Source organism: Nerophis ophidion, linkage group LG19 (assembly GCF_033978795.1).
Source record: "Nerophis ophidion isolate RoL-2023_Sa linkage group LG19, RoL_Noph_v1.0, whole genome shotgun sequence".
NCBI classification, from domain to species: Eukaryota; Metazoa; Chordata; class Actinopteri; order Syngnathiformes; family Syngnathidae; genus Nerophis; species Nerophis ophidion.
The window spans coordinates 44,604,335-44,616,711 of record NC_084629.1 but is presented as its reverse complement, the minus strand read 5'-3'; the positions used below and the strand labels follow the sequence as shown (position 1 = coordinate 44,616,711).

At 42.0% G+C, this 12,377-nt stretch overlaps 1 protein-coding gene and 1 long non-coding RNA gene across 2 annotated transcripts in view; both read right to left on the bottom strand.

Annotated features, from left to right (window-relative positions):
* Positions 1 to 210: 210 nt before the first annotated feature.
* LOC133538458 (uncharacterized) lies at positions 211 to 9,004 on the bottom strand. Its single transcript, XR_009803001.1, has 2 exons — positions 3,297 to 9,004; positions 211 to 2,940 (listed from the first exon to the last, which is right to left on the bottom strand). It is a non-coding gene; the product is annotated as an uncharacterized LOC133538458 (long non-coding RNA).
* A 394-nt stretch (positions 9,005 to 9,398) lies between these two features.
* Positions 9,399 to 12,377, bottom strand: part of zgc:162707 (UPF0524 protein C3orf70 homolog B) — a 57,508-nt gene continuing 54,529 nt past the window's right edge. The window contains exon 2 of the mRNA XM_061878880.1: positions 9,399 to 10,288. Within this exon, the coding sequence (XP_061734864.1) occupies positions 9,597 to 10,288 (692 nt within the window). The 3' untranslated portion in view covers positions 9,399 to 9,596. The remainder of the gene's footprint in view (positions 10,289 to 12,377) is intronic.

Below are 12,377 nucleotides of genomic sequence, written 5' to 3'. Positions count from 1 at the left end.
ACCGTGGTGAGCAGGTCATCATGTGGGCCGAAGGCTTGTCTGATCTTTTTGCCGGACTTCTTCGTCCGTGACATGTTGGGTGTAGGACATACCCATGAGTATTCAGTAGTATCTCATCTCTATGTTCTGAATTGTCTTCTGCAGCTCTGCTGTAAGGGTCTTTCCATATGGGCATGAGTTTTTCATACAAATGACAAACCCAAAGACAGGTGCAGTTTCATTAGTATTTATTCATAAGAAAATAATATAGGCATCAATAGAACATAAAACATGAAAGTCCATTTAAAGAGGACTGTGTTCTGTATAAGGTTAATGCTAGAAAAGCCTTGAATCCTCTTCTCCTTGAACATTCTGAACACTACATTTAGTCCATTTGGTATTTTGCAGGTAAATATAGACATGCAAACTACGTTTTTGATGCCATTAGTTTTGAAATAATTTGAAACCGCCTATATTCACGATTCTATTCCTCTTTGAACGCACAAAAGAAACGTGACACACCAGTCTAGCTTGGCCTGCGTACCATACTTGCCAACCTTGAGACCTCCGAATTCGAGAGATCTGGGGAAGGGGGAGTTGTTTGAGATGGCGGGGCGGTGTTGAGGTGGGTGGGGTTGGGGGGTGCGGTTTGTATATTGTAGCGTCTCGTAAGAGTTAGTACTGTAAGGGGTTCTGGGTATTTGTTCTGTTTTGTTTATGTTGTGTTACAGTGCAGATATTCTCTCGAATTGTGTTTGTCATTCTTGTTTGGTGTGGGTTCACAGTGTGGCGCATATTTGTAACAGTGTTTAAGTTGTTTATGCGGCCACCCTCAGTGTGACCTGTATGGCTGTTGACCAGGTATACAGGATTCACTTGTGTGTGTAGAAACCGCATACATTATGCATCTACATCAGCCCGCTGTTTGTATGAAGGAAAAGCGGACGTGACGACAGTTTGTAGAGGACACCCCCCCCCACCCTCAATATTGATGTACGGGTGGAAATCGGGAGAAATTTGGGAGAACGGTTGCCCCGGGAGATTTTTCAGGGGCACTGAAATTCAGGAGTCCATCTATCCATTCATCTTCTTCCGCTTATCCGAGGTCGGGTCGCGGGGGCAGCAGCCTAAGCAGGGAAGCCCAGACTTCCCTCTCCCCAGCCACTTCGTCCAGGTCCTCCCGGGAGACCCCGAGGCGTTCCCAGGCCAGCCGGGAGACATAGACTTCCCAACGTGTCCTGGGTCTTCCCCGTGGCCTCCTACTGGTCGGACATGCCTGAAACACATCCCTCGGGAGGCGTTCGGGTGGCATCCTGACGAGATGCCCAAACCAACTCATCTGGCTCCTCTCCATGTGGAGGAGCAGCGGCTTTACTTTGAGTTCCTCCCGGATGGCAGAGCTTCTCACCCTATCTCTAAGGGAGAGACCTGGAAACTCATTTGGGCCGCTTGTACCCGTGATCTTGTCCTTTCGGTCATAACCCAAAGCTCATGACCATAGGTGAGGATTGGAACTTAGATCGACCGGTAAATTGAGATCTTTGCCTCCCGGCTCAGCTCCCTCTTCACCCCAACTGGTAGATACAGCGTCCTCATTACTGAAGACGCCGCACCGATCCGCCTGTCGATCTCACGATCCACTCTTCCCTCACTCGTGAACAAGACTCCGAGGTACTTGAACTCCTCCACTTGGGGCAGGGTCTCCTCCCCAACCCGGAGATAGCACTCCACCCTTTTCCAGGCGATAACCATGGACTTGGAGTTGTTGATTCTAATCCCAGTCGCTTCGCACTCGGCTGCAAACCGATCCAGTGAGAGCTGAAGATCTTGGCCAGATTAAGCCGTCAGGACCACATCATCTGCAAACAGCAGAGACCTAATCCTGCGGTCACCAAACCGGAACCCCTCAACGCCTTGACTTCGCCTAGAAATTCTGTCCATAAAAGTTATAAACAGAATGGGTGACAAAGGACAGCCTTGGCGGAGTCCAACCCTCACTGGAAACAGGTTCAACTTACTGCCGGCGATGCGGACCAAGTTCTGACACTGATCATACATGGAGCCACAATCAGACAGTCCGTTACCCCAAACTCTCTGAGCACTCCCCATTCAGAAGTCTCCCGGGAAAATCGGGAGGGTTGGCAAGTATGCTGCGTACCATTCCCACGATCAAAAGCAGACAAGGCCATACAATTCTCTCTAAACATATTTGAATTCCCAATCTAACTTTCTATGTTTGTAGAAGTGTCCCGTTCTTCGGTCTCGGCAGATTCCACTGAGACTCGCCCATGCCGTTCCATTTCTTGGTGGCTAATGGAGGTCATTGCAAGTCTGGCTTTGTTCCGAGCCCACTAAAGACTTGGGGAGCACACAGTAGACAACCGAGATCATTCTCACAGGCAGGCAGAGCGTAGGAATGTGCTTGTGTTTAATCCTTGATTGTCGAACACGGACCTAAAACCACGGACCTGCGTCAGTAAAGTGCAGACTAACTCTGCTTTCAAAGGCTTTGTGTACTTTTCCCCTGTAAGAGGTGGCTGGCCTTGGCATGACAATATGGACTTTCTTTTTATATCCGTGTAGAGCTGCAAGAAGAAATGAACACAACGGCGTCTTATGACAAACTTGATTTTCGTCAAGGAATCTGAACTTTCACTGCTTGGAAAGTTTGTCGGCATAATTCTAACAACCGCCGGGTTTAGTCGAGCTTCTCAATGGAGGACAATTAGAACCACACTGACAAGAAAAGTAAATAATGAGACCGCTGGCTAAAAAACAAGGACACATTTACAAGACGTTAGAAGGAAATATTACAGAAAAAAGGCAGGACTTTTTACCATGAGTTGTAAGTCGAAAAACTTATTTCGGGTGTTACCATTTAGTGGTCAATTGTACGGAATATGTACTGTACTGTGCAATCTACTAATAAAAGTTTCAATCAATCAAACTTTGAGGATATACCTGTCATTTTTGAAGGGGAAATTATTAATTAATTATGTATAAGTTATCACACAACTCTCATGCTTTAAGGCCGTGGCTATAGTTATTATCAATCGCGCTGAAGTTGTACTTTTCTATCCGTGCAAAGGCACACAACTTCTAATCTTGTATTGATTCATTCTCAAAATATTCATACTTATCTCATCATATGAGATAAGTATGAATTGATTAACGTGGACCCCGACTTAAACAAGTTGAAAAACTTATTGGGGTGTTACCATTTAGTGGTCAATTGTACGGAATATGTACTGAACTGTGCAATCTACTAATAAAAGTTTCAATCAATCCATCAATCGAACTTTGAGGATATACAGTACGTGTCATTTTTGAAGGGAAATTATTAATTAATTATGTATAAGTTATCACACAACTCTCATGCTTAAAGGCCGTGGCTATAGTTATTATCAATCGTGCTGAAGTTGTACTTTTCTATCCGTGCAAAGGCACACAACTTCTAATCTTGTATTCATTCATTCTCAAAATATTCATACTTATCTCATCATATGAGATAAGTATGAATTGATTAACGTGGACCCCGACTTAAACAAGTTGAAAAACTTATTGGGGTGTTATCATTTAGTGGTCAATTGTACGGAATATGTACTGTACTGTGAAATCTAGTAATAAAAGTTTCAATCAATCAAACTTTGAGGATATACAGTACTTGTCATTTTTGAAAATAAATTATGGATTAATTATGTATAAGTTATCACACAACTCTCATGCTTTAAGGCCGTGGCTATAGTTATTATCAATTGTGCTGAAGTTGTACTTTTCTATCCGTGCAAAGGCACACAACTTCTAATCTTGTATTCATTCATTCTCAAAATATTCTTACTTATCTCATCATATGAGATAAATAAGAATTGATTAACGTGGACCCCGACTTAAAAAAGTTGAAAAACTTATTCGGGTGTTACCATTTAGTGGTCAATTGTACGGAATATGTACTGTACTGTGCAATCTACTAATAAAAGTATCAATCAATCAAAAATGAATGTAACTTACGTCACCAATTATTATTTATTTCTTTTTTTTAATTGTGATTACTAAATTGAGAACAGGAAGTGAACAAAGGTTTTAGCAACTGCTATGTAAAAGAAAAGGGGTAGGATTAAATAAACTGTGCTTCTACTTCATTTCAAACATGTTGAAACTGGAAATTGTGATGTATCATGTTGTATGTTTGCATGTTTGAAATAAACTCAAACTCAACTCAACTCCATTGCAAGTTGTCTCGCATACTCGCATAAATAGAGGAGCACGTGGGACTGTACCTTAGAGCTTAGGGTGAAACTGTAACTGACTGTAGAGCCCCAGACGTTTCTCCTCATGAGCGAAATTGAACTCCCGTCTCTGCTTGAGTCCTTCTTCTTGTCTTGTGTGACACACAGTTCGGTGTTTGAACCTGACAAAAAGTGGTACTGTTACAAAAAAGTACTATTTTCAAAGCAGTCACGGGGAGAACATGCAAACTCCACACAGAAAGACCGCGGTCAGGTTCAAACACTTAAGACTGCTGTTAAACAGACAAGAAGCAAGGAATTAAACAGAGACAGGATTCAAATTTGGCTCAATGAGGAGAAACGCGTGTTCTGTTGTGTTACAGTGCGGATGTTCTCCCAAAATGTGTTTGTCATTCTTGTTTGGTGTGGGTTCACAGTGTGGCGCCATATTTGTAACAGTATTAACCTTGTTTATACGGCCACCCGCAGTGTGACCTGTATGGCTGTTGACCAAGTATGCATTTCATTCATTTGCGTGTGTGAAAAGCCGTAGTTGTTACAAGACTGGGCCGGCCCGCAAAGGCAGTGCCTTTGAGGTTTATTGGCGCTCACAGCGGCGTTTTAAAAAGTCCTAAATTTTACTTTTTGAAACCGATACCGATAATTTCCGATATTACATTTTAAAGCATTTATCGGCAGTCCGATATTATAGGATATTTCTAAAAGAAAAATCCATCTTTATTTCCCTGCATAAAAACCAATTTTTATTCATGTATAACAGGGGTGTCCCGGAAGAGTTAGTGCTGCAAGGGGTTGTGTTGTGTTTATGTTGTGTTACGGTGTGGATGTTCTCCCGAAATGTGTTTGTCATTCTTGTTTGGTGTGGGTTCACAGTGTGGCGCATATTTGTAACAGTGTTAAAGTTGTCTATATGGCCACCCTCAGTGTGACCTGTATGGCTGTTGACCAAAATCCCGGGGGCCATTTGCGGCCCTCGGGTTATTTTTTAACGGCCCCAAGGCACATTTTAAGAATACAATTGAAAAAAATTAAAAACATAAAAAGTGGTATAAAAGAGCAAACAGGTGAAATCTAACAAGAACACAAAGCTGCCATGCAGGCTATTTCTTTCTATTAAAAATAATAATGAATCAAAATAAATGTCATTTTGAATTATTGACCTATTCAAGGCTCCAATTACGTCACATTAAATATTCCACTTTGAGATATTTTTTCGGGAAAATGTTGTATATTTTGTGTTTTGCCATATAAAAAACTAAGCTGTGTTTTTTTTTTAAAAGAAGGGCCTAAAACATATGAACAAAAAACGTAAACAACAATAAAACTTACAATTGACGGATATATCTGAAGTTAATCTCGAGATTATTGTGTTAAAAGTATTTATTTTAATGAGTAGGACACTTTTGGATCCCCAATTATTTTCGGGTGATTTGTTTTTAAGTGTCATTGCTCAAAAAATAATAATGAGTCAAAATCCAAAATGAAGGCTCCAATTATTATATAATCTCAAATATTCCACCTAAAAAAGTCATTGGGTGGAAATATTGCATATTTTGTGTTTTTTCCATTTTTTTTCCCCTAATGTTGATCTAGAGCAGGGCTGTCAAACTCAAATACAGAGTGGGCCAAAATTTAAAACTGAACAAATTAACAAATTAAGCCTTTAATAGGGACCCAAACAAGTTTTGCATTGAATATTGACCAAGCAAGGCTTATATAACTTTATAGTTATATAAGTTTCAAATAATAATAATTAAAAAATATCAATGGCATATCAAATAAGATAAAAACACAAATTTAATGCCTTCTTTCAGCGGCGGGTTTGAGTTGGGGCCCGGGGGTGTATAGTGTAGCGTCCCGGAAGAGTTAGTGATGCAAAGGGTTCTGGGTATTTGTCCGGTTGTGTTTATGTTGTGTTACGGTGCGGATGTTCTCCCGAAATGTGTTTGTCATTCTTGTTTGCTGTTGGTTCACAGTATGGCGCATATTTGAAAGAGTGTTAAAGTTATTTATACGGCCACCCTCAGTGTGACCTGTATGGCTGTTGACCAAGTATACCTTGCATACACTTGTGTGTGTGTATGAGCCACATATATTATGTGAGTGGGCCGGCACGCTATTTTTATGGAGGAAAAGCGGACGTGGCGACATGTAGAGAACGCCAAAAGCAGTGCTTTTACTGCCCGCCCCCAATATTATTGTCCGGGTGGAAATCGGGAGGGGCACTGAACTTCGGGAGTCTCCCGGGAAAATTGGGAGGGTTGACGAGTATGAGTATTAGTGGTGAATGTGGCGTTACAGCGGCGGGCCAGCTCTTATGTTAATTTATTATTGCCTCAAGGGCCAAATTAAATTACACGGCGGGCCAAATTTGGCCCACGGGCCAGAGTTTGACACCCATGGCCTAAAACATACAAACAAAAAACGTAAACAAGAATAAAACCTAAAATTGACGGATGTATCTGAAATTAATCTCGTGATTATTGTGAAGTGAATTATATTTATATAGCGCTTTTCTCAAGTGACTCAAAGCGCTTTACATAGTGAAACCCAATATCTAAGTTACATTTAAACCAGTGTGGGTGGCACTGGGAGCAGGTGGGTAAAGTGTCTTGCCCAAGGACACAACGGCAGTGACTAAGAGGGCGGAAGCGGGAATCGAACCTGCAACCCTCAAGTTGCTGGCACGGCCACTCTACCAACCGAGCTATACCGCCGCAATTATGTTAAAAGTAAACAGTAGAAAAAATGTATAATTTATTTTTTCAGCACTTTTGGATCCCCAATTATTTTGGGGTGGTTTGTTTTTAAGTGTCACTGCTCAAAAAATAATAATGAATCAAAATCCAAAATGAAGGCTCCAATTATTATATCATCTCAAATATTCCACCTAAAAAGGTTATTGGGTGAAAATATTGCATATTTTGTGGTTTTTCCATTTTTTTTTCCCCCCCTAATGTTGATCTAGAGCAGGGGTCGGGAACCTTTTTGGCTGAGAGAGCCGAAAAGCCAAATATTTTAAAATATATTTCCCTAAGAGCCATATAATATTTTTTTTAACACTCAACACAACTAAACGCGTGTATTTTTAATTAAGACCAACATTTCTAGAGTATAATAGGTTACATTGTTATTCTGAAGCTAACTGTGGAGGGGGGGCGTGGACTGCGGGCCTGCAGCGACAGGTGCGTAGATGGCCCACCTGGGCCTTGTTATCTAATCACCTCTCGCTCTGTTATGAGCAGAAACCAGGAGAGACTGGGTTGGGGCTGGAAATACTATTAATAAAACAATATTGTAACCCTGAAACAGGCTCTCATGTCGGTGCTTGGGGGTCTGAAGAACCCCCAGGAGGGAAAACCCCACACTAACCAATTATAAATAAATAACTTCTTACCGTTAACGCAACTTCTTGAACAGGTGCGGTAGAAAAACGGATGGATGGATTAAAAATGCATGAGAATGTTTCATATTTTGAACGTTATTTTTAACACTGTGATTACAAGTGGAATTATTCATTATTTATCGTGTTAAACAACGTCAGTTCAGATTTATCCGAGAGCCAGATGCAGTCATCAAAAGAGCCACATCTGGTTCTAGAGCCATAGGTTCCCTACCCCGGTTCTAGAGATTTAAAAACTTGAATAATAAAGAACATAGCAATACTAAATAATGACACATTTTTTATATTTTTTTGGACCAAAACCCTTTAGGATCATAACTGAGTGGAGGCCTAAATGTATATTTTTTATACACTTATTGCATTGTTTTTTAAAATAAAAAATATGAAAATGGGCCCCCGCCTGCTTTGATTTTTCAGTGTGAGGCCCTCGGTGGAAAAAGTTTGGACACCCTGATGTAAAATAAGGGACCGTCTGTATTTATGTAGTTTTATGCTACGTTTTCTTCTCAGTGTGGCTCCTCGTCACTTCTGTAACAAAAATAATAACATTAATGAAGACGGGGGACGGCGTGGCGGGGGTCGGGAGAGTGGTTCCTGGTTCAATCCCCACCTTCTACCAACCTCGCCTTGGGCAAGAGACTGCGCCCTTGCTCCTGATGGTTGGTGGTTAGGGCTTCCGCTATCAGTGGGTGAATGTGGAAATAGTGTCAAAGCACTTTGGAGTGCCTTGAAGGTAGAAAAGCGCTATACGACTATTACCCATAATACACTCCTTTACATTTCCGTGGTGTGCTCTCTGAACGCTGTGCTTCGCCTCCTGTATGGTAGGACTAGACTCCATGCGGGGAACGTGAGTAGATGTGAGGTGCGCTTCATTTCCTGCGGAATCCTTTGGCGCCGTTCTTGATGGCGCTCCGGGTTATCTAGACCAGGGGTGCCCACACTTTTTCTGCAGGCGAGCTACTTTTCAATTGACCAACTCGAGGGGATCTACCTCATTTATATAGATCATTTATATTTATTTATTTATGAAAAAGCCTTTTTAGTAAACAAGTTAAATGTGTTTAATGATAATACAAGCATGTGTAACACATATAGATGTCTTTCTTCCACCAAGACAAGAATATAAGTTGGTGTATTACCTGATTCTGATGACTTGCATTGATTGGAATCAGACAGTAATGATGATAACGCCCACATTTTCAAATGGAGGAGGAAAAAAAGTTGTCCTTTCTGTACAATACCACATGAAAGTGGTTGGTTTTTGGCATCTAATTCATCCAGCTTCCATACACTTTACAAGAAAAACATTGGCGGCAAATTCCGTAGCTTGCTTGATTGACATTCACGGCACCCGAGGGTCTTGTGAGATGACGCTGGCTGCTGCCAGTTCATTATTATGAAAAAATGACAGAGAGGAAGGCGAGAAACACTTTTTATTTCAACAGACTTTCGCGCCGTCCCTTCCGTCAAAACTCTAAAGGCCGACTGCACATTTCCTATCTTCACAATAAAAGCCCTGCTTCATGCTGCCTGCGCTAACTAAATATGAGTCTCGGAAACTTGTGCACGCCAGCTTTCTGAGGGATCGCTTGTGCACGCCAGTTTTCCGAGACTCTGTATTTAGTTAGCGCAGGCAGCATGAAGCAGGGCTTTTATTGTGAAGATAGGAAATGTGCAGTCGGCCTTTAGAGTTTTGACGGAAGGTACGGCGCGAGAGTCTGTTGAAATAAAAAGTGTTTCTCGCCTTCCTCTCGGTCATATTTTCATAATAATGATCTTGCAGCAGCCAGCGTCATCTCACAAGACCCTCCGGTACCGTGAATGTCATTTAAGTGACGTCTTGGTGAAGATTGATGATCACTCATTTTTAGGTCTATTTTTTTTAAAAGTCTGGCTGGAGATGGACTGACACACCCCCCGCGGTCGACTGGTAGCTCGCCATCGACGTAATGGGCACCCCTGATCTAGACAGTTGTTTCCATCTTTTCAATGATCTCGATGATAGACTTGGACGGAGACAGGACAGCGCCGTCGTCTCGACCCCACGGGCTGCCGGGACTGGAGTTTTCATCCGTGCTCAAGTCGTCGTCCTCTTCCCCCTCCTCTTCCTCTTCCTCCTCCTCCTCGCTTTCTTCCTCACAGGACTCCATACAGTGCAGACCCAGCGCGTTGATGCCGGAGTCCTCGGAGCTGGACGGTGAGGAGCAGGGGTCCATTTTGGAGCCCTTTACCTTGTCCAGCGGGGAGGGGTGTTTATGTTCACTGTGCAGCCGGCGGCCCGACGGAGGCGTCGGCGCGGGCTTGACGGCGGGCCGCGGCCGGGGAGGGTTTCGAGGCCTCTGAGGTGTGGCTGGCGCGGGTCGGGGAGGAGCGGCGGTTTGAGGGGGTTCGGGTAGCGCCGGCGCGGGTCGCTGCACGTAGCACATCTTGCCGTTGATGCGTTTGACCACGTAGTCGTCCACGAACAGGTCGGCGATGACGCAGTACTTCGGCGACTCCAGGTGTGGCGGCGAGCGGAAGCAGGGCGCCAGCTTGAGGAAGCGCTCGGCCAGGGAAACGGACAGGTCCATGGTGCCGCTGTACTCCGCGTCGGCGGGGGGCACCGCCGTGCTGGGCAGCTGGCACACGTTGGTCATGGGCTGGTAGACGTACTTGCCTATAGGAGGAGGAGCCAGACCTAAATTAGCCGTCTTTATCAAGCCACAGCAATTCAGAGCAGATAACACAACATTTATTATTTTTACATTTAGTTAGATTAATATCACATGAATTGAAAAGAACGTAATAAAACATATGGGGGACCGGAACGCGCTCCCTGACCACCTGAGGGCACCACAGACGGTGGATGCTTTTAAAAAAGGCTTAAAAACCCTTCTTTTTAAAAAAAGCTTTTTTTCTTTCATAGCTCTTTTTATTGATTTCACATTAAAAATTCAAACCCTCTTCAACACTGCTGTCACTCAAAACAAAAACAACAACAAAAAATCTATAAAAAAGCTTTTTTATAGATATATGCATACTAGTTCTAGCTATTAGGCTCTTCTAGTCCATCCATCCATTTTCTACCGCTTATTCCCTTTCGGGGTCGCGGGGGGCGCTGGCGCCTATCTCAGCTACAATCGGGCGGATGGGGGGGTACACCCTGGACAAGTCGCATTAGTTTTTCTTTTTATTATCTTTTTATTATTATTATTATTTTTTTAATACACTGTAGCACTTTGAAATTGTTTGCTCAATGTAAAGTACTTTTTTTTACAAATAAAATCTATTATTTCCGCCCGATTGTAGCCCCCAGCGACCCCAAAAGGAATAAACGGTTGAAAAATGGATGGATGAATCTATTATTATTATCATTATAATGTTTTCATTTTTTCCTTAGAACAGTGTTTTTCAACAACTGTGCCGTGGCACACCAGTGTGCCATGAGATACAGTCTGGTGTGCCGTAGGAGATTATCTAATTTCACCTATCCATCCATCCATTTTCTACCGCTTATTCCCTTTTGGGGTCGCGGGGGGTATTTGGGTTAAAAACATTTTATGCAAACCAGTATTTATAGTCTGCAAATGATGTGTTGTTGTTGAGTGTCGGTGCTGTCTAGAGCTTGGCAGAGTAACCGTGTAATACTCTTCCCTACCAGTAGGTGGCAGCCGGAAGCTAATTGCTTTGTAGATGTCAGAATCGGGGAGGCAGTGCGCAGGTAAAAAGGTATCTAATGCTTAATCCAAAAATAAACAAAAGGTGAGTACCCCTAAGAAAAGGCACTGAAGCTTAGGGAAGGCTATGTAGAAAAAAATTAAAACTGAACTGGCTACAAAGTAAACAAAAACAGAATGCTGGACGACAGCAAAGACTTACTGTGGAGCAAAGAAGGCGTCCACAAAGTAGATCCCAACATGACGTGACAATCAACAATGTCCCCACAAAGAAGGATAAAAACAACTGAAATATTCTTGTTTGCTAAAACAAAGTAGATGCGGGAAATATTGCTCAGGGGAAAATACCCAAAAAAGAGAAAAAGCCACCAAAATAGCAGGAAAACGGCAAAAAAAAGTCCAAATAAGTCATGATGTGATGTGACAGGTGGTGACAGTACACCTACTTTGAGACAAGAGCTATAGTGATGCATGTTTGGTTATGCTTTAAAGTCATATCCAACAATTTTGACATCGACTTATTACTGTCAACCGAGTTTCGTTTTTTAATGATTTCTGCTGGTATTGGCTCAAAAAAGGTTGAAAAACACTGCCAGAGATAGGCAGTGTTGACGGAATACACAGATTTAGCCATATATCTATTTTAGAAGAGAAATCCCTTTTCATGAAATAATGTTACATTTTAAAAAAATAGCAACTATACAATTAAAAATGTTTATGAGGACAAAAATGAAAATTTTTACAAGATCAGTTCCAACGTTGAGCCAACAAATTGACAATTTTCATGGGAAAATATCACAACGTAATGAGAATAAAGTCCTACTTTAGGGGACAAAATCTGTATTATAGGAGTTGGAAATGCACAGTTTAAAAAAAACGTTGAGGATTAAATCTGAGTTGAATTGAACCAAGTTGCAGTTTCACCAAATAAATTGTAATATTGCAAGAACAGAGTTGTAATTTGACGAGACAAAACGTTTTTAATAATATATTAAAAATTAACAATTATATAATCAATGTTTTGTGACTGAGGATCAAATCTGAATTTTATGAGGTTTGTCCTAATATTATGAGAAAAAAGGAAGTAAT